This window comes from Nerophis lumbriciformis, linkage group LG26 (assembly GCF_033978685.3).
Source record: "Nerophis lumbriciformis linkage group LG26, RoL_Nlum_v2.1, whole genome shotgun sequence".
Taxonomy (NCBI): Eukaryota; Metazoa; Chordata; class Actinopteri; order Syngnathiformes; family Syngnathidae; genus Nerophis; species Nerophis lumbriciformis.
In genome coordinates, this window is record NC_084573.2 from 6742566 (window position 1) to 6764252 (window position 21687).

Sequence of the window (21687 nt, forward strand, 5' to 3'; positions counted from 1 at the left end):
CCTCTTCGCGTAAACTTAAACTTACCTTAACCACTCGCTCATCTTTTCTTCATCCATCCCTTCGAGTTAGCTTTTTATGATGACGCCGGCTGGAAAGGTCTCTTTTGGCAAGGTCTTCCTTTTGAATATCACCATGGGTGGAAGTTTCTGGCCATTAGCATGGCAAGCTAGAACCACAGTGAAGGATGACTTCTCATTCCCTGTGGTGCGAATATTCACCGTACGTGCTCCCGTTGTATCCACAGTGCGTTTCACAGGAATATCAGTTGCTGTGAAATAGTAATCCGTGTGTGGATGGAGAGATTGCGTCTTTTCATGAACCGGATCCCTGACGCTTAGTAGGAGCCATTTTGTGGTCTTTACAGATGTAAACACACAAAGGAAATGAAACGTACGGTGATATCCGCGCGCTTTTTCTTCTTCTACGCGGGCGGGTGGTTTCTTACAGTAGAAGAAGAAGCGCTTCCTGTTCTATGGGGGCGGGTGCTTACCTTGGCGGTTGCTTGCATAGAAGAAGAAGCGCTTCCTGTTCTACCGGGAAAAAAGATGGCGGCTGTTTACCGAAGTTGCGAGATCGAAACTTTATGAAAATGAATCGTAATATTAATCCATATATAAAGCGCACCGGGTTAAAAGCCGCACTGTCAGCTTTTGAGTAAATTTGTGGTTTTTAGGTGCGGCTAATAGTGCGGAAAATACGGTACACCCAAGGACTTACCTGTTGCTGACATTTGAACGCAAAAAGGAGGCCTTCGCAGAAGAATCTCACAGCATATTTTTGGTCAGCAGAACAGGGACTTAAATTCCAGAAACTCAGGGACTTCTTTCTTTGTCTGCACCTTCTCTGTCAATGATGATTTAAAACTGGCTTAACCGTCAATAGTTCTAGTTCAAGCAATTGGCAAGCTTGAGCTTTGATCGTTCCCAGCTATTCGCTGAACATCCTAACTAATTAACTTCTCGTTGAGGGTGCCAGTAATGTTCTTCTCTCCAACCATGGGCAATGAACTCATAAAAAGAGCCTGGATAGCTCAGTCGGTAGAGCATCAGACTTTTAATCTGAGGGTCCAGGGTTCAAGTCCCTGTTCAGGCGGTTTATCTCTTTACCTTCTAGTTTAAGCTTATTTTCAGCTACCGAAAGACAACATCAACAGCAGTCCTGTATTTGGATGTGAAACAGCACGATTTAATAGTCAAATTAAGAAAAAACATTGGCAAAAGTACAATACACCATAAAACAAAATAATGGTTAGCCAGATCAAACATGACAACTCATTTTAAAACCGCGCCATTAAGACAAGCAGGTCACGGAGATCCTTTTAATGGAGTAAATGCCATAAAAGTCTCCTCAATAATGACACTAGTTCAAGAGACCAGACTACTATGCTGAAACCCGGGATTGAACCAGGGACCTTTAGTCTAACGCTCTCCCAACTGAGCTATTTCAGCTGAGATAAAAATGTACTTCAGCTGAAGTAAAATGTACTTCAGCTAAGGTAAAATGTACTTCAGCTGAAACCCACCCACATGGATCCACTTTTTGAACTACACCCAAGGACTTACCTGTTGCTTACATTTGAATGCAAAAAAGAGGCCTTCGCAGAAGATTGTCACAGCATATTTTTGGTCAGCAGAAGAGAGACTTAAATTCCAGAAACTCAGGGACTTCTTTCTTTGTCTGCACTCTCTCTGTCCAATGATTTAAAACTGGCCTAACCGTCAATAGTTCTAGTTCAAGCAATTGGCAAGCTTGAGCTTTGACAGTTCCCAGCTATTCGCTGAATATCCTAATTAATTTACTTCTCGTTGAGGGTGCCAGTATTGTTCTTCTCTCCAACCATGGGCAATGAATTAGTAAAAAGAGCCTGGATAGCTCACTCGGTAGAGATCAGACTTTTAATCTGAGGGTCCAGGGTTCAAGTCCCTGTTCAAGTGGATTATCTCTTTACCTTCTAGTTTAAGCTTATTTTCAGCTACCGAAAGACAACATCAACAGCAGTTCTGTATTTGTATGTGAAACAGCACGATTTAATAGTCAAATTAAGAAAAAAACATTGGCAAAAGTACAATACACCATAAAACAAAATAATCGTTATCCAGATCAAACATGACAACTGATTTTAAAACTGCGCCAGCAAGACAAGCAGGTCACGGACATCCTTTTAATAGAGTACATGCCATAAAAGCCTCCTCAGTAATGACACTAGGTCAAGACAACACACTACTATGCTGAAACCCGGGATTGAACCAGGGACCTTTAGATCTTCAGTCTAACGCTCTCCCAACTGAGCTATTTCAGCTGAGGCAAAATGTACTTCAGCTGAAACCCACCCAACTGGATCCACTTTTTGAAATACACCCAAGGACTTACCTGTTGCTGACATTTTAATGCAAAAAGGAGGCCTTCGCAGAAGATTGTCACAACATCCATCCATCCATCCATTTTCTACCGCTTATTCCCTATCGGGGTCGCGGGGGGCGCTGGAGCCTATCTCAGCTACAATCGGGCGGAAGGCGGGGTACACCCTGGACAAGTCGCCACCTCATCGCAGGGCCTTGTCACAACATATTTTTGGTCATTAGAACAGAGACTTAAATTCCAGAAACTCAAGGACTTCTTTCTTTGTTTGCACCCTCTCTGTCTATGATGATTTAAAACTGGCTTAGCCGTCAATAGTTCCAGTTCAAGCAATTGGCAAGCTTGAGCTTTGACAGTTCCCAGCTATTCGCTGAACATCCCAACTAATTTACTTCTCGATGAGGGTGCCAGTATTGTTCTTCTCTCCAACCATGGGCAATGAATAAATGAAAAGAACCTGGATAGCTCAGTCGGTAGAGCATCAGCCTTTTAATCTGAGGGTCCAGGGTTCAAGTCCCTTTTCAGGTGTCTTGTTTCTCTACCTTCCAGCTTTAGGTTATTTTCAGCTACCAAAAGACAACATCAACAGCAGTCCTGTATTTGTATGTGAAACAGCACGATTTAATAGTCAAATTAAGAAAAAAACATTGGCAAAAGTACAATACACCATAAAACAAAATAATGTTATCCATGTCAAACATGACAACTGATTTTAAAACAGTCGGTAGAGCATCAGACTTTTAATCTGAGGGTCCAGGGTTCAAGTCCCTTTCCGGCGGTTGGTCTCTTTACCTTCCAGCTTAAGGTTATTTTCAGCTACTGAAAGACAACATCAACAGCAGTCCTGTATTTGTGTGTGAAACAGCACAATTTAATAGTCAAATTAAACAAAACAAAATAGTGGTTATCCAGATCAAACATGACAACTGATTTTAGGACTGCGCCAGCAAGGCAAGCAGGTCATGGACATCCTTTTAATAAAAGTCTCCTCAGTAATGACACTAGGTCAAGAGAACACACTACTATGCTGAAACCCGGGATTGAACCAGGGACCTTTAGATCTTCAGTCTAACGCTCTCCCAACTGAGCTATTTCAGCTGAAATCCTCCCCACCTGGATCCACTCTTTCAAATGCATCCAAGGACTTAACTGTTGCTGACATTTGAATGCAAAAAGGAGGCCTTCGCAGAAGATTGTCACAATATATGTTTTCTTTTTCTGTGAATAATGTTGTAGAGAGCGCCATGTTTGTGTTCCACAGGGATTTTGGGCCAGTTCATACAATAACTTTGTTTTCCTTAGTACATGTGAACAAACTGAATGCCTTATGTGTCTCAACAAAGCTGGATGTTTCTAAATCATGTGTTTGTCCTCTTGTGTCGTGTGTGAAGGAACTCTCCCTGAACAACAGGGGTGGAGCTTAAGGATGGTAAAAGTGGAGCCACAGCCCTCCCACATTAAAGAGGAAGAGGAGGAACACAGCATCAGTTCGGAGGGAGAGCATCTTGAAGGACTGGAGGAGGTTGATGTTACCAAGATGCCATTGACTGGTGTGATTGTGAGGAGTGAAGGTGATGAGGTCAAAGGTGAAAGTGAGGAGAAGAGAGAGGCGGAGCCTCCAAGCAGCAGCTCAACTCAACACATGACAACAGAAGCTGATGGAGACCACTGTGGAGGATCACAAGCAGACAAGCTCTTAGCTCCACTATCAGATAGTGAGGACACAACGTCACACTCTCCTGACACTGATGATGAAGACTCTAAAGATGATAAGACATGTCACACTGACAACACACACTTCACATGTTCTTACTGTGACAAAATCTTTAGTTATCATTGTCGTCTGAAAACACACATGAGAATACACACTGGAGATAAACATTTTCGCTGCTCAGTCTGTGGTAATGAATTTGCACAAAAAAATGCGTTGAAAGACCACATGAGAACACACACAGTAGAAAAACATTGTTCCTGTTCAATCTGTGGTAAAGGTTTTGTACATAGTAACTATTTAAAAGTACACATGAGAACACACACAGGAGACAAATCTTTTATCTGTTCAATCTGTGGTAAAGGTTTTGTAGAAAGTACCAACTTGAAAGTACACATGAGAACACACACCGGAGAAAAACCTTTTACATGTTCAATCTGTAGTAAAGGTTTTGTACAAAGTCAATATTTAAAAGTACACATGAGAATACATACTGGTGAAAAACCTTTTACCTGTTCAATCTGTGGTAAAGGTTTTGTAGGTAGTCATAGTTTGAAAGTACACCTGAGAACACACACTGGAGAAAAACCTTTTTCTTGTTCGATCTGTGGTAAAGGTTTGAAATCAGGTCAAAATTTGAAAGTACACATGCGAACACACACAGGTGAAAAACCATACTTATGTTTAAGCTGCGACAAAAGCTTTTGTCACCATACGGCATTTGTACGACATATGAGTACACATGCTGGTGATTAAGTGTTGAGTTGCAGTGTGTGTGGTGAAAGATTCTCTTCTAAGTACCAGTGTAAGAAACACAAGTGTGCTGGTGAGAACAACAGCAGCAAATGAAGATGCAGGATTTGAAATAAACTGTCAAGACTTTAACTCTGATTTTATAACAACATCAGCACATATAATGTTTGGGTTGTCTTAGAAGACGTTTCCCCGCTCATCCGAGTCGGCTTCATCAGTTAGTGCTTCTAGATTGGTCAGATCAGGGATTAGTTTAGGGACTAGATCTGACCAATCTAAGTCAATAGGAGCATGAACTGATAAGGCCGACTCGGATGAGCGGTGAAACGTCTTCTAAGACAAATCAAACAGTCTAGTTGCGATCGAATGAATGCCTGAGATGACAATGACCTGGATGAATGAAAACAGTCATAGACATCTTGTTAATTATATTATTACTCTCTTTTTTAATATGAATATTGTTTTGTGTTTGTTTTTGTATTCAGACCTTTATGTAACAAGCAATGTATGATTCAACAAAAAATGGGTAAATAAATGTAGTGAATATTTGTTGTGTGGGTTTTGTTGTATTCAGTCATTTTTTATATTTTGTTCTTTTTATGATTTTTTTTTTAAATAAGAAAAAAATGAAAGATATCTATATAGCGCTTTCTTGCAATTGTGTCAAAGCGCGATACATTGAGCCACGTTAGTTGAGTGTTGTTCATGTTAATGAGCCAGTCAATACATTCCGTTTGCTCGTCAAACTGGATCCACTCTTTGAAATACACCCAAGGACTTACCTGTTGCTGACTTTTGAATGCAAAAAGGAGGCCTTTGCAGAAGATTGTCAGAACATATTTTTGGACTTGAAAACCCAGAAACTCTCAAATGAAAGTCTTATGTTCGACTATCTTCCCATCATGGAAAAACACATAAAAATGACTGCAGTTGCCAGTCAGTCCAAAGTCAACAACAACAGGTGTGTGTCCATGAGAGACAAGAAGGGAGTTTGTTGTGTCTTCGCCGCACTGTCCTTTGGGAGAGTCTCGAAGCCAGGGAAACAATCCAAAATAGAATGTTTTGTATGCAAGTGAAAATGAAATTTGCTTTTCACTCTAAATTGCCTATGACTGGTCCTCAAATTCATCCTGCAGGGCAGACAGTCCGATGTTATCCAAATCACAAGAGTGTCCACAGTTTTTCTCGCATCCTCCAATAATTTGTGGCAGCTTTAGGGTACTTTGAAGACTGCCAGCAACTTCCAATTTGTCGACAAACCAGAGCAACGCTTACTCCAATCAGCAGATGTCCTGTTGTCATAATTCCGAATAGGTGGATATCTTCACGGCCTCGACTGAAAGGGTCGCCAGGCAACGCGGCACTCCTTCTTCTCCCAAGAGTCCGTCGTGTTTCCAGCAACAACCGCTGCGTCAAGACAAGCAGGTTCCCCCAAACCCAAGATCTTGTCAATTCCGTTGAGGCCAGTTAAAGGCCTACTGAAATGCGATTTTCTTATTTAAACGGGGATAGCAGGTCCATTCTATGTGTCATACTTGATCATTTCACGATATTGCCATATTTTTGCTAAAAGAATTTAGTAGAGAACATCGACGATAAAGTTCGCAACTTTTGGTTGCTGATAAAAAAGCCTTGCCTGTACCGGAAGTAGCAGACGAGTAGCGTGACGTCACAGGTTGTGGAGCTCCTCACATCTGCATATTGTTTACAATCATGGCCACCAGCAGCGAGAGCGATTCGGACCGAGAAAGCGACGATTTCCCCATTAATTTGAGCGAGGATGAAAGATTCGTGGATGAGGAAAGTGAGAGTGAAGGACTAGAGGGCAGTGAGAGCGATTCAGATAGGGAAGATGCTGTGAGAGGCGGGTGGGACCTGATATTCAGCTGGGAATGACTAAAACAGTAAATAAACACAAGACATATATATACTCTATGAGCCACAACACAACCAGGCTTATATTTAATATGCCACAACTTAATCCCGCATAACAAACACCTCCCCACTCCCGTCCATATAGCCCGCCAATACAACTCAAACACCTGCACAACACACTCAATCCCACAGCCCAAAGTACCGTTCACCTCCCCAAAGTTCATACAGCACATATATTTCCCCAAAGTCCCCAAAGTTACGTACGTGACATGCACATAGCGGCACGCACGTACGTACGGGCAAGCGATCAAATGTTTGGAAGCCGCAGCTGCATGCGTACTCACGGTACCGTGTCTGCGCATCCAACTCAAAGTCCTCCTGGTAAGAGTCTCTGTTGTCCCAGTTCTCCACAGGCCAATGGTAAAGCTTGACTGTCATCTTCCGGGAATGTAAACAATGAAACACCGGCTGTGTTTGTGTTGCTGAAGTCGGCCGCAATACACCGCTTCCCACCTACAGCTTTCTTCTTTGCTGTCTCCATTGTTTGTTGAACAAATTGCAAAAGATTCACCAACACAGATGTCCAGAATACTGTGGAATTTTGCGATGAAAACAGACGACTTAATAGCTGGCCACCATGCTGTCCCAAAATGTCCTCTACAATCCGTGACGTCACGCGCTGACGTCATCATACCGAGACGTTTTCAGCAGGATATTTCACGCAAAATTTAAAATTGCACTTTAGTAAGCTAACCCGGCCGTATTGGCATGTGTTGCAATGTTAAGATTTCATCATTGATATATAAACTATCAGACTGCGTGGTCGGTAGTAGTGGCTTTCAGTAGGCCTTTAAATAGATCCAATGTTTAGATTTGGAGAGCAGTGCAAAAAGAGGCAACAAGAAAGTTAAGACAAGACAAAGAGGCAAGCATGAGAGATAAGGGAGAGGGACGGGGAGCGTCCGCCCTCAAAAGGTGCCAGTGAGGGGGGGGAGGAGTTTCTCCAGAACACAACACCCTTTGGTGGACACGTTGGTGAATAGGGGCTGTACAAATCCAATTTATTGATCTGAATTCAGAGTGTTTTTATTGGTTTATGATTACATTTATGATTCAAGAAGTTCCTCCACATGTTCACCCTGTAGGGGAGACCTAAAGAGCTGAAGAAGCTGGACTGGGATGACACGTATCAATCTTTCATAGTCAATAGGAGACATGTCAATATTATATTTTTTACCAAATGTATTGTGGGCAAATTATTAGTTATTTCTGTCAAAACAATTACAGATAAGATATTGTTTTCCATTGTGAAGCAATGTCTTGTTTCTGTGATTATTCCAAACAACACATTTATGTGGAGAGAAGTTAAGTTTGTAAGCCAACTTCCATGAATCCACTGCTTGTTTATGGAAATGAGACAGCAAGCAGATCACAAACGACGTGACACCAGACTAGATTCCAGACTAGCACTTTGCAGCCATGGCAGACAAAAAAAAATTCTAAAAATTATAAAAGCTATCTATTAAAATATTCTAAATACAGCATTAGAATGGTGACTATAGAACTGCCCAGTCGCTTTTCCTCCAACCCGGCCGGACCTCTTCCTGGACTAGATGGTGTCTCTCTTTGACCTGGCTGACTTGGATCTTAGGGAAGTAGCCCAAGCCTGCTGTCCCTGCTGCCAAGACCCCCAGCAGCTCAAATGATGTATAAAGTAAATAATGATATGCTTCCAGAAGTGGTCCAGAAGATGTTTCAGACGTGAACCAGTAAATATGAACTAAGAGGGTTGTGAAGGCAGTTGATCTGCCGTCTCTTTTCTGCTCAGCCCCCCTCTCCTTCGTGGAGAGGTTATTAGGTGACTACAGATGACGCGCTAGTTGCTCAAAGTCGAGACCCGGGGTTGACCACTCATCTGTGCACCAATTGGGGGCGTCTCTGCGCTGCTGACTTGTCTGCACTCAAGATGATCTCCTGCTGGCCCCACTATGGACTGGACTCTCACACTATTATGTTAGATCCACTATGGACTGGACTCTCACACTATTATGTTAGATCCACTATGGACTGGACGCTCACACTATTATGTTAGATCCACTATGGACTGGACTCTCACTATTATCTTAGATCCACTATGGACTGGACTCTCACTATTATGTTAGATCCACTATGGACTGGACTCTCACTATTATGTTAGATCCACTGTGGACTGGACTCTGACAATATTATGTTAGCTCCACTATGGACTGGACTCTCACACTATTATGTTAGATCCACTATGGACTGGACTCTCACACTATTATGTTAGATCCACTATGGACTGGACTCTCACACTATTATGTTAGATCCACTATAGACTGGACTCTCACACTATTATGTTAGATCCACTACGGACTGGACTCTCACTATTATGTTAGATCCACTATGGACTGGACTCTCACTATTATGTTAGATCCACTATGGACTGGACTCTCACTATTATGTTAGATCCACTATGGACTGGACTCTCACACTATTATGTTAGATCCACTATGGACTGGACTCTCACTATTATGTTAGATCCACTATGGACTGGACTCTCACTATTATGTTAGATCCACTATGGACTGGACTCTCACTATTATGTTAGATCCACTATGGACTGGACTCTCATTATTATGTTAGATCCACTATGGACTGGACTCTCAGACTATTATGTTAGATCCACTATGGACTGGACTCTCACTATTATGTTAGATCCACTATGGACTGGACTCTCACACTATTATGTTAGATCCACTATGGACTGGACTCTCACTATTATGTCAGATCCACTATGGACTGGACTCTCACTATTATGTTAGATCCACTATGGACTGGACTCTCACACTATTATGCTAGATCCACTATGGACCGGACTCTCACACTATTATGTTAGATTCACTATGGACTGGACTCTCACACGATTATGTTAGATCCACTATGGACTGGACTCTCACTATTATGTTAGATCCACTATGGACTGGACTCTCACACTATTATGTTAGATCCACTATGGACTGGACTCTCACACTATTATGTTAGATCCACTATGGACTGGACTCTCACTATTATGTTAGATCCACTATGGACTGGACTCTCACTATTATGTTAGATCCACTATGGACTGGACTCTCACACTATTATGCTAGATCCACTCTGGACTGGACTCTCACAATATTATGTTAGATCCACTATGGACTGGACTCTCACAATATTATGTTAGATCCACTATAGACTGGACTCTCACACTATTATGTTAGATCTACTATGGACTGGACTCTCACTATTATGTTAGATCCACTATGGACTGGACTCTCACTATTATGTTAGATCCACTATGGACTGGACTCTCACACTATTATGTTAGATCCACTATGGACTGGACTCTCACTCTATTATGTTAGATCCACTATGGACTGGACTCTCACACTATTATGTTAGATCCACTATGGACTGGACTCTCACTCTATTATGTTAGATCCACTATGGACTGGACTCTCACTATTATGTTAGATCCACTATGGACTGGACTCTCACAATATTATGCTAGATCCACTATGGACTGGACTCTCACTCTATTATGTTAGATCCACTATGGACTGGACTCTCACTATTATGTTAGATCCACTATGGACTGGACTCTCACAATATTATGCTAGATCCACTCAACATCCATTGCACAAGTCGCCCTTTGAGACACTCGTGATTAAGGGCTATATAAATAAACTTTGATTGATTGATTATATTAAATCATATTGTGGAGGTTTCCCTCTTGTCGGGGGTTCTCCTGGCCGACAGATCTTTGTGAGCCCGGTAGACAGTTTGAATACAGTCTATTTATTCTCATACACACAAGTGCTCAGGACTTTTCAGTCAGGCGTGTCCGTGCTTCTTCTCTCAGTCTCTTTGTGTGTGTGTCTTTCTGGCTCCAACTCCCAACTCCAACCACTTGTCTCGTCCCGGCTGCTGCTAATAAAGGCGACAGGTGATTAGATAACAAGACCCATCTGGGCCATCTACTCACCTGTCGCTGTCTTCGAAGCCGGTCCTTGCACACCCTGCTCCGTGGCAGGCCCGCGGGCCACGCCCCCTCCACACATATGTTATATTAACAAGATTGTGTTACACACACAACAATGATATAGATGTTATACGTGCTGATGTTGTCAGAAAGTCAACATTAACAAAGTTTTGACAGTTTATTTAGAATCCTGCATCTTCATTTGCTGCTGCTGTTCTCACCAGCACATTTGTGTTTCTTACTCTGGTACTTATAAGAGAATCCTTCACCACACACGCTGCAACACAACACTTTCTCTCCAGTGTGTGTTCTCATGTGTCTTTTCAAATCGTGATTTTGTAAAAAATCTTTACCACAGACAGAACAGATAAAAGTGTTTTCTCTGGTGTGCCTTCTCATGTGCACTTTCAAATTTGTACTTGTTACATAACCTTTGCCACACATTGAACAGGAAAAGGGTGTTTCTTTAGTGTGCATTCTTGTGTGCACTTTCAAATGTGTACTTGTCACAAAACCTTTCCCACAGATCGAGCAAGTAAAAGATTTTTCGCCAGTGTGCGTTCTCGTGTGTTCTTTCAACACGTCTTTTCGGGCAAAACCTTTACCGCACACTGAGCAGGTAAAAGGTTTTTCTCCGGTGTGTATCCTCATGTGTGTTTTCAGACGACAAAGGTAATTGAACGTTTTGTCACAGTAAGAGCATGTCAGGTGTGTGTTGTCAGTGTGACATGTCTTATCCTCTTTAGAGTCTTCATCATCAGTGTCAGGAGAGTGTGACGTTGTGTCCTCACTATCTGATAGTGGAGCTAAGAGCTTGTCTGCTTGTGATCCTCCACAGTGGTCTCCATCAGCTTCTGTTGTCATGTGTTGAGTTGAGCTGCTGCTTGGAGGCTCCGCCTCTCTCCTCTCCTCACTTTCACTTTTGACCTCATCATCTTCACTCTTCACAACCACTGAGAACACATTTAGCTCTCCCTCCTGACTGATGCGGTGTTCCTCTTCTTCCTCTTTAAAACGGGGGATCTGCAGCGCTATGTCTACCACTTTAAAGTGGGAGGGCTGTGGCTCCTCCTGCTCCATCTTGCAGCTCCACTCCTGCTGCTCAGGGACAAGATGTTGTTCATAGACGTCTGCAGAACACAAGACGACAAACACATGCTTTAGAAACCTCCAGTTGTTCTCGGTCACATGAGGCATTCAGTACGTTTACATGTAGGAAAGAAAACTTACCGTATTTTTCGGACTATAAGTCGCGACTTATATATGTTTTTTTCCTTTTTTATTATGCATTTTCCGCAGGTGCGACTTATACTCCGGTGCGACTTATACTCCGAAAAATACGGTACTTCAAAAAGACAAAAGATTTTTGGTGACAAAAAATATATCCATTCAACCACTGTAGTACTGACCATCTTCGAGAGCTGGACAATTGATAAAATGTTGATATCAATTTTAGAGATGTCCGATAATACCGGACTGCCGATATTATCGGTTTTAAAACGCCGCTGTGTACACGGACGTAGAGAGCAGTTGCTGAAGAGCTGGACGAAGTGGCTGGGGAGAGGGAAGTCTGGGCTTCCCTGCTTAGGCTGCTGCCTTCGCGACCCGACCTCGGATAAGCGGAAGAAGATGGATGGATAGATGGACAATGACATTATTTTTGTATTGTTTCAGTTACACAAATTCCTCTGTAAATTCACCAAAACGTCACGGTGGACTTTTTGAGTGTGTTCATCTGATTGGAGAGCTAGCTTCCCCCATGACAGTCTGAGTAGCTGATGTTAAAATATTTCTAATAATATAAATAATATAAGAGAATGAAGGCTTTTCATTAGTCATAGTGCTGTAAGTGCACTGCTTTTAGTCATTACACCACAGATAAATTAGTGTGAAATATCAAGATTTCACCAGTAAACATCTCATTAGGTTTGGATGACATAGGCCAGTGTTTTTCAACCTTTTTGGAGCCAAGGCACATTTTTTGTTCATTGAAAAAATGCGGAGGCACACCACCAGCAGAAAACATCAAAAATGTCAACTAGGTAGTTGATATTGACAGTAAAAAGTCGTTGTCGCAATTGTTGGATATGACTTTAAAGCATAACCAAGCATACATCACTATAGCTCTTGTCTCAAAGTAGGTGTACTGTCACCACCTGTCACATCACACCCTGACTTATTTTGACTTTTTTGCTGTTTTCCTGTGTGTAGTGTTTTAGTTCTTCTCTTGCGCTCCTATTTTGGTGGCTTTTTCTCTTTTTTTGGTATTTTCCTATAGCAGTTTCATGTCTTCCTTTGAGCGCTATTCCCCGCACCTGCTTTGTTTTAGCAATCAAGACTATTTCAATTGTGCGGACGCTATCCTCCTTTGTGGGGAAATTGTCGATCGTCATGTCATGTACGGATGTACTTTGTGGACGCCGTCTGCTCCGCACGCTGTAAGTCTTTGCTGTCGTCCAGCATTCTGTTTTTGTTTACTTTGTAGCCAGTTCCGTTTTCCATAGCCATCCCTAAGCTTCAATGCCTTTTTTAGGGGCACTCGCCTTTTGTTTATTTTTGGTTTAACCATTAGATACGACGTTTACAAAGCAATTAGCTACCTGCTCCCACCTACTGATATGGAAGAGTATCACACGGTTACTCTGCCGAGCTCTAGACAGCACCGACACTCAACAACAACACATCATTTGCAGACTATAATTACTGGTTTGCATAAATTATTTTTAACTCAAATGGGTGAATATTACATAATCCCCCACGGCACACCAGACTGTATCTCACGGCACACCTGTGTGCCGCGGCACAGCGGTTGAAAAACACTGATATAGACGATATAAATTATATAAATGTAGTCAAGAACAGAGCTTTTAATACTATCATCACATCGTGTTAATGCATGTCGACGACACATTGTGTACGCAAATTTGACAGCAACAAGCGAACGCACTCATTCTCAACACACTTTCTAGCGGCTAACGAGCCTCCACAGTGCAAAACCACTTCTAAGTCAGCAATCCTCGTCTCCATGGGGACAAATTAACTAAGATTATTACATTATCATTATCCCTGGAGGAGGATGAATGGCTAAACATGCTAAGCTTAAGTTCTTGAATGTAAACAAAGGTGGGCACATTGATACAAATAATACTAAGTAGTTACGATACCAAGTAAAACGTACAGTTGGGCAGGTGTTTTAGCATCATTTGACACAGACTCGTCCAGGGTTTTCGACTATTTCATCATCTTTCCATTCCCTTTCAACACAATGTTTACAAACGCTGTCCTCCACCATAGATGAGAGGCCAAACGTCTTCTAAGACAAAGTGAACAGTCCAGTTGTGATGGACTGAATGCCCTGAGAATAAAATGATATGTGCTTACTTGGACTGTGATGAAGCTGTGAGGACTCAGGTGGTTTGTCTTCATGGTCTTCAGTCTTCACAGAGACAACAGTCAGTGGAAACTTGGTGAGATCAGCCTCCTCCTGCCCTAGAAGACACTCTTCCTCCTGAGTGATCCACACTTCCTCCTCTTCCTCTTTAATGTGGGGGGGCTGCTGGACGTCTGTTGGGAAAACAAGTAAATAAGATTAAAGGCCTACTGAAACCCACTACTACCAACCACGCAGTCTGATAGTTTATATATCAATGAAGAAATCTTAACATTGCAACACATGCCAATACGGCCAGGTTAGCTTACTAAAGTGCAATTTTAAATTTTGCGCGAAATATCCTGCTGAAAACGTCTCGGTATGATGATGTCAGCGCGTGACGTCGCGGATTGTAGAGGACATTTTGGGACAGCATGGTGGCCAGCTATTAAGTCGTCTGTTTTCATCGCAAAATTCCACATTTATCTGGACATCTGTGTTGGTGAATCTTTTGCAGTTTGTTCAATGAACAATGGAGACAGCAAAGAAGAAAGCTGTAGGTGGGAAGCGGTGTATTGCGGCCGACTGCAGCAACACAAACACAGCCGGTGTTTCATTGTTTACATTCCCGGAAGATGACAGTCAAGCTTTACCATTGGCCTGTGGAGAACTGGGACAACAGAGACTCTTACCAGGAGGACTTTGAGTTGGATGCGCAGACACGGTACCGTGAGTACGCATACAGCTGCGGCTTCCAAACATTTGATCGCTTGTCCGTACGTGCGTGCCGCTATGTGCATGTCACGTACGTAACTTTGGGGACTTTGGGGAAATATATGTGCTGTATGAACTTTGGGGAGGTGAACGGTACTTTGGGCTGTGGGATTGAGTGTGTTGTGCAGGTGTTTGAGTTGTATTGGCGGGTTATATGGACGGGAGAGGGGAAGTGTTTGTTATGCGGGATTCATTTGTGTCATATTAAATATAAGCCTGGTTGTGTTGTGGCTAATAGAATATATATATGTCTTGTGTTTATTTACTGTTTTAGTCATTCCTAGCTGAATATCAGGTCCCACCCGCCTCTCACAGCATCTTCCCTATCTGAATCGCTCCCACTGCCCTCTAGTCCTTCACTCTCACTTTCCTCATCCACGAATCTTTCATCTTTGCTCAAATTAATGGGGAAATCGTCGCTTTCTCGGTCCGAATCGCTCCCGCTGCTGGTGGCCATGATTGTAAACAATGTGCAGATGTGAGGAGCTCCACAACCTGTGACGTCACGCTACTCGTCTGCTACTTCCGGTACAGGCAAGGCTTTTTTATCAGCGACCAAAAGTTGCGAACTTTATCGTCGCTGTTCTCTACTAAATCCTTTCAGCAAAAATATGGCAATATCGCGAAATAATCAAGTATGACACATAGAATGGACCTGCTAGCCCCGTTTAAATAAGAAAATCGCATTTCAGTAGGCCTTTTAGAGAGAAGAGAATAGTTTTTGACTGACACTGTTAACACAATAACATTATTTGTGTTGTCGTGTGTTGTGATAAAAGTGTGTAGCTAAGCTACCAATCAAATCACGAGAAAGTCTTCCTTTTGTCCCAGCCACTAAAATTACTTCAAAAGTGGTACAGTGAGTAAAAACAAACAGGTTTGGAAATTTTAGGAGGGGATTTGAAAAGTCTTTATAAGGACAAGCCAGCATTGATTGAGGCATTCTTACCTTCACACTCACTGGTGTGAAGTGTGTAACCAATATTTTCTGTATACATGTCGGCCTATTACACCTAAACCTTATCTCTAACCTTAACCTCGTAATGCCATAGTCCTAACCATGACTGGAATATAAACATGCATACCATGTTTATGTCATCATACAAAATGCTTTTTTTTAATTGTCATTTTGTTTGGTTGGGACAAAATTATAGTCCCATGCACTATAATTAGGGCTGCAACTAACGATTAATTTGATAATCGATTAATCTGTCGATTATTGCTTCGATTAATCGATTAATAATCGGATAAAAGAGACAAACTACATTTCTATCCTTTCCAGTATTTTATTGGGGGAAAAAACAGCATACTGGCGCCATGTTCTTTCAACTTGCCAAATAAAACAAGGGAAATGTTACAAAAATGCACACTTTTGACACCCCTGCTATAGATAATAACAAATTAAATCTGATAAATCTATGGATAAAAAGCAGAGCCTGGCGACGCATGCGCGTTTATCATAACTCTCTCTCTCTCTCTCTGTCTCTGCCCCTCCCTCACCAATGCTGCTGCACACACAACTTGTTGTGTTTTTAACCTTCTTAACCCTGAACGTACATTGAAAATACACGCAACCATAACTCAAAATGCCGGACATTTGAGGCATTTAAGAAACACCACCCGGACAGCCCCGCAAAAGAGGACATGTCCGGTGAAAAGAGGGCGTATGGTCAGCCTATCCAAGCCCGGTTTCACCGGATGTGAAACCGATCGGTTTCACAGGCTAGGTCCTGACCATACGTCCTCTTTTCACCGGACATGTCCTCTTTTGCGGGGCTGTCCGGGCGGTGTATCTTAAATGCCTCAAATGTCCGGCATTTTGAGTATTGTTTACACAACGTGCAGTACGCTACTTAATATGTCCGTGTGGAAACTCGTTCGGTGCACTTCCGCACCCAACCGAAACCCCCGTACCGAAACTGTTCGATACAAATAGACGTACCGTTACACCCCTATTATTTTGATTATTGTTTCTCAGCTGTTTGTAAATGTTGCAGTTTATAAATTAAAAAAAAAACAACAACAAAAAACGTAGCCTCAGCGCATGCGCATAGCATAGGTCAGGGGTCGGCAGCCCGCGGCTCCGGAGCCGCATGCGGCTCTTTGATCACTCTGATGCGCTCAGCTGCATACTTGCTGACCCTCCCGATTTTTCCTGGAGACTTCCGAATTTCAGTGCCTCTCCCGAAAATCTCCCGGGGCAACAATATTGAGGGCGTGCCTTTAGCGTCCGATTTTACACTATCTGCGTGCCGGCCCAGTCACATGTTGTATGCAGGCTCTGCCCTTCACACTTAAGTGACTGCAAGGCATACTTGGTCAACAGCCATACAGGTCACACTGAGGGTGGCCGTATAAAACAACTTTAACACTGTTACTAATATGCACCACACTGTGAACCCACACCAAACAAGAATGACAAACACATTTCTGGAGAACACCCGCACCGTAACACAACATAAACACAACAGAACAAATACCCAGAATCCCATGCAGCACTAACTCTTCCGGGCTACATTATACACTCCCGCTACCACCAAACCCCGCCCCACCCCAACCGACGCACGGAGGGGGGGGGGGGGGTGTTGGTGGTAGCGGGGGTGTATAATGTAGCCCGGAAGAGTTAGTGCTGCATGGGATTCTGGGTATTTGTTATAAATGATAAATGGGTTATACTTGTATAGCGCTTTTCTACCTTCAAGGTACTCAAAGCGCTTTGACAGTATTACCACATTCACCCATTCACACACACATTCACACACTGATGGCGGGAGCTGCCATGCAAGGCGCTAACCAGCAGCCATCAGGAGCAACGGGTGAAGTGTCTTGCCCAAGGACACAACGGACATGACTAGGATGGTAGAAGGTGGGGATTGAACCCCAGTAACCAGCAACCCTTCGATTGCTGGCACGCCCACTCTACCAACTTCGCCACTGTTGTGTTACGGTGGGGATGTTGTCCAGAAATGTGTTTGTCATTCTTGTTTGGTGTGGGTTCACAGTGTGGCGCATATTAGTAACAGTGTTAAGGTTGTTTTATACGGCCACCCTCAGTGTAACCTGTATGGCTGTTGACTAAGTATGCATTGCAGTCACTTATATGTGTCTGCAGAAGCCGCATACAACATGTAACTGGGCTGGCACGCTGTTTATACAGCCTGTAGAGGGCGCTAAAGACAGTGCCATCACGGCAGGCCCTTATTATTGTCGTTTTGGTGAAAATCAGCAGACATTCGAGAGAATACTTGCCCTAAATTTCGGGAGTCTCCTAGAAAAATTGGGAGGGTTGGCAAGTATGACGCTGTCAAGCGCCATTCATACAGAACTCGCGAAATAACGTCTCGCGGGCCGCGTATCTGGTTTATACATAGCACAAATAAATAAAAAAAACTATGCAGTGTTATTTTATTTTAAATTTAAAAAGAGTTTTGTGGCTCCCATTGTTTTCTTGAATTTGTGAAACAGGTCAAAATGGCTCTTTGAGTGGTAAAGGTTGCCGACCCCTGGCATAGATCCAACAAATCGATGACTAAATTAATCGGCAACTATTTTTATAATCGATTTTAATCGATTTAATCGATTAGTTGTTGCATCCCTAACTATAATTACTTCTAAAGTGGGAAATTGAGTAAAACACAGCTTTGGACATTTTGTGGTTAGGGGGGAAATTTGAAAAGCCTTTAAAAGTACGAGCCAGCATTGATTGAGGCATTCTTAACTTCACACTAATTGGTGTAAAGTGTGTAAACATTTTTTTCTGTATAGATGTCGACCTATTACACCTAAACCTTATCTCTCTGTAAAGCCATAGTCCTAACCATAACTGAAATATAAATAACATAAATCAATTCTCATTCCAAAACTACTTAAAAACATCCATGGTATGTTTTCGTCGTCATACAGAATAATTTTCTTCATGATCATTTTGTTGGCAGGAAAGATGAACTCTTCCCAAAACATGTTTTACTATGTGGTGTTTTTATGGAGTATCTCCATCAACAATTCCTCTTTAGAGCACAACTCCCACATTCACTTGGAGACCATCTACGACTAGTGATGGGATCGGCAGTTCTTTTGACTGTACTGAATCACTAGAATCAGTTCCTTAAATTGAGTCGTTCAAAAAATGTGTTCATTGAATCCCCCCCCCCACCAAAAAAATAAAAAAAATAAGAGGGGGGCCGGGGGGCAGCGTGCGTAGTAGAGTACAGTGCAGACATTCGCGGGAGAAGCAGCAAATAGGGTGAACGCGAGTCCCTACACAGCTCTGTGCATGCAGTACAGCAGGCAGTGAGTGACACAGTCAGCACAGTTCAGTACGTGAACCTGAATCACTTCTGCAGCAGCAGTTCTGTGTGCAGGTCGGCGAATCATGAGTCAGTCAGTAACAGCTTCCCCAGCGGCAGATCTCGGTGGGTGTCAGTTCGCGAACGACACAAGCCCTCAGCACCCAATGAACGACGCGCACAGTGACTGAACGAGAGCCTCAATGTGACGTCCTCCTCCGCGACACAGTCAGTTCTCTGTGTCAGTAGGTTCGCGAGTCCTGATTCTGTCGTTCACTGAGTGATTCATGTCGTTAATCCACGGCGAACGAATCGTTCGCTCAGTCCCTCCCCCCGCCCCCATGATGAGTAGATGGCTGCATCGTTCGGCGACGTCGAGGGTTCAGTGAGTCACAGAATGCGCCAGTTCCACTCATACCGTCATGGTCGCGGCGGAACTGAACTGAGAAAGGAACGAATCAGTTCATGAAGTGATTCGGTTCAGTACGTTCACTCAAAAGATTTGTTCGTTCGAACGACACAACAATATCTACGACACGCTGAAGGAAAGTCAGTCACCTTTATGTTCTTTTCATAAATCAACTGTTGACTACTTTGCTTATTGAACGATGATTGACAATAAATGTTTACTTTCACTTCTTGATGCATGTAGGTCAGAATCAGGAAGGGAAAATAGCCATGAAACTATGAATTATATTGATTACAATGTAAAATATATTTGGTGACTGTGAGTTTTGTGTAAACATGTTGATACACATTGTTACACACTGAGAGGAACATCAACCTCTCATAAATATTGTGTGTCTGACACTGTTTTCATCCCCAAAAGGCAATACATAGTTTTCACGCCCGACTGATTTCCCATGATGCTCCGCGCGATCCGCCATTTTGAAAGGCAAGCGCACCGGTACAACATCAGCAAATTCATATATACGAACCCGTTCACAAACGTATGCATAATGGCCGAGAAACCAGCAAAAAAGAAGTATAAAGAAGGCTTGGACAACCAGACGTTGGAAAGATACAACCAGAAGACACAATGCATAGGCGTTGACCCGTACGAAGTGCCGAAACAAAGTTTCACGTATGACCACAAATGCCTCCCGGCCATAACGTACATAGACATTTTGAACTACCTCGTCAATTACACCAGTGCCTATACAATGGAGGAATTGAGGGCATTCAAGTCTCTGGAGGCGTACAACCAGTTTATTAACGGATGGGTCAGCGACGTTAAAAGCATGACTGCAAACGAGAAAGTGCTTGTAGTGGGCAGGGTATGTATATATAACGTACATTAAAACCATGTGTTTAGCGAGGACACGTCGGACTCCTTAGGATAAGGGGAGTCTGCCCAAGCCTGTCCTCTCCCATCCACTTATATTTATTTATATACCGTATTTTCCGCACTATAAGGCGCACCTAAAAACCACAATTTTTCTCAAAAGCTGACAGTGCGCCTTATAACCCGGTGCGCTTTATTACGATTCATTTTCATAAAGTTTCGATCTCGCAACTTCGGTAAACAGCCGCCATCTTTTTTCCCGGTAGAACAGGAAGCGCTTCTTCTTCTACGCAAGCAACCGCCAAGGAAAGCACCCGCCCCCATAGAACAGGAAGCGCTTCTTCTTCTACTGTAAGCAACCACCCGCCCCCGGAAGAAGAAGAAAAAACGCGCGGATATCACCGTACGTTTCATTTCCTGTTTACATCTGTAAAGACCACAAAATGGCTCCTACTAAGCGATCCGGTTCATAAAAAGACGCAATCTCTCCATCCGCACACGGATTACTACCGTATTTCACAGCAACTGATATTCCTGTGAACCGCACTGTGGAACGGGAGCACGTACGGTGAATATTCGCACCACAGGGAATGAGAAGTCATCCTTCACTGTGGTTCTAGCTTGCCATGCTAACTTCCACCCAGGTGATATTCAAAAGGAAGACCTTGCCAAAAGAGACCTTTCCAGCCGGCGTCATCATAAAAGCTAACTCGAAGGGATGGATGGATGAAGAAAAGATGAGCGAGTGGTTAAGGGAAGTTTACGCGAAGAGGCCGGGTGGCTTTTTTCACACAGCTCCGAAGGCGAACACACCTTCACTAAGACGGGCAGACAGCCTCGGACGACATACGCCAACATTTGCCAGTGGATCGTAAATGCCTGGGCAGATATTTCGGTCACAACTGTGGTCCGAGCTTTCCGGAAGGCAGGATTCACAGAACAACAGCGACACTGACTCCCGATGACTTCTACGAGACGGAACCGGCCATTTTGGATACCACGCTTGCGCAACTTTTCAATTCGGACACCGAAGACGAAGAATTCGAAGGATTTACGAATGAAGAATAACTTCAGAAGGTGAGCGCTATGTTTATTTTGTGTGTTGTGACATTAACGTTCGAGCAACATTATGTTACTATTGCTCTACACCATTTTGAATTTTACTATGTTTGTGATTGCACATTTGCGTACATTTTGGGACAGAGTTGTTAGAACGCTGGTTTTCAATATAT

At 43.0% G+C, this 21687-nt stretch overlaps 2 protein-coding genes and 4 non-coding genes across 8 annotated transcripts in view; 3 read left to right on the forward strand and 3 right to left on the reverse strand.

The window, feature by feature from the left end:
• The window catches only part of LOC133623979 (uncharacterized), a 50624-nt gene extending 45270 nt beyond the window's left edge, over positions 1-5354 (forward strand). The window contains exon 4 of the mRNA XM_072916109.1: positions 3751-5354. Coding sequence (XP_072772210.1) covers positions 3751-4826 — 1076 coding nt within the window. The 3' untranslated portion in view covers positions 4827-5354. The remainder of the gene's footprint in view (positions 1-3750) is intronic.
• LOC133624003 (uncharacterized) overlaps positions 1-21687 on the reverse strand; it is a 174681-nt gene that overhangs the window by 150776 nt on the left and 2218 nt on the right. For 2 of the 3 annotated variants that reach the window (XM_072916196.1, XM_072916195.1), the window contains one exon: positions 14122-14304. In XM_072916196.1, coding sequence (XP_072772297.1) covers positions 14122-14304 — 183 coding nt within the window. Of the gene's footprint in view, positions 1-10414; positions 11871-14121; positions 14305-21687 lie in introns of those variants that run through there. The other variant, XM_061987577.2, reaches the window with a different exon arrangement.
• trnak-uuu (transfer RNA lysine (anticodon UUU)) lies at positions 1021-1093 on the forward strand. Its single transcript has one exon. It is a non-coding gene; the product is annotated as a tRNA-Lys (tRNA).
• On the reverse strand, positions 2228-2300 carry trnaf-gaa (transfer RNA phenylalanine (anticodon GAA)). The gene has a single exon. It is a non-coding gene; the product is annotated as a tRNA-Phe (tRNA).
• trnak-uuu (transfer RNA lysine (anticodon UUU)) lies at positions 2815-2887 on the forward strand. The gene has a single exon. It is a non-coding gene; the product is annotated as a tRNA-Lys (tRNA).
• On the reverse strand, positions 3385-3457 carry trnaf-gaa (transfer RNA phenylalanine (anticodon GAA)). Its single transcript has one exon. It is a non-coding gene; the product is annotated as a tRNA-Phe (tRNA).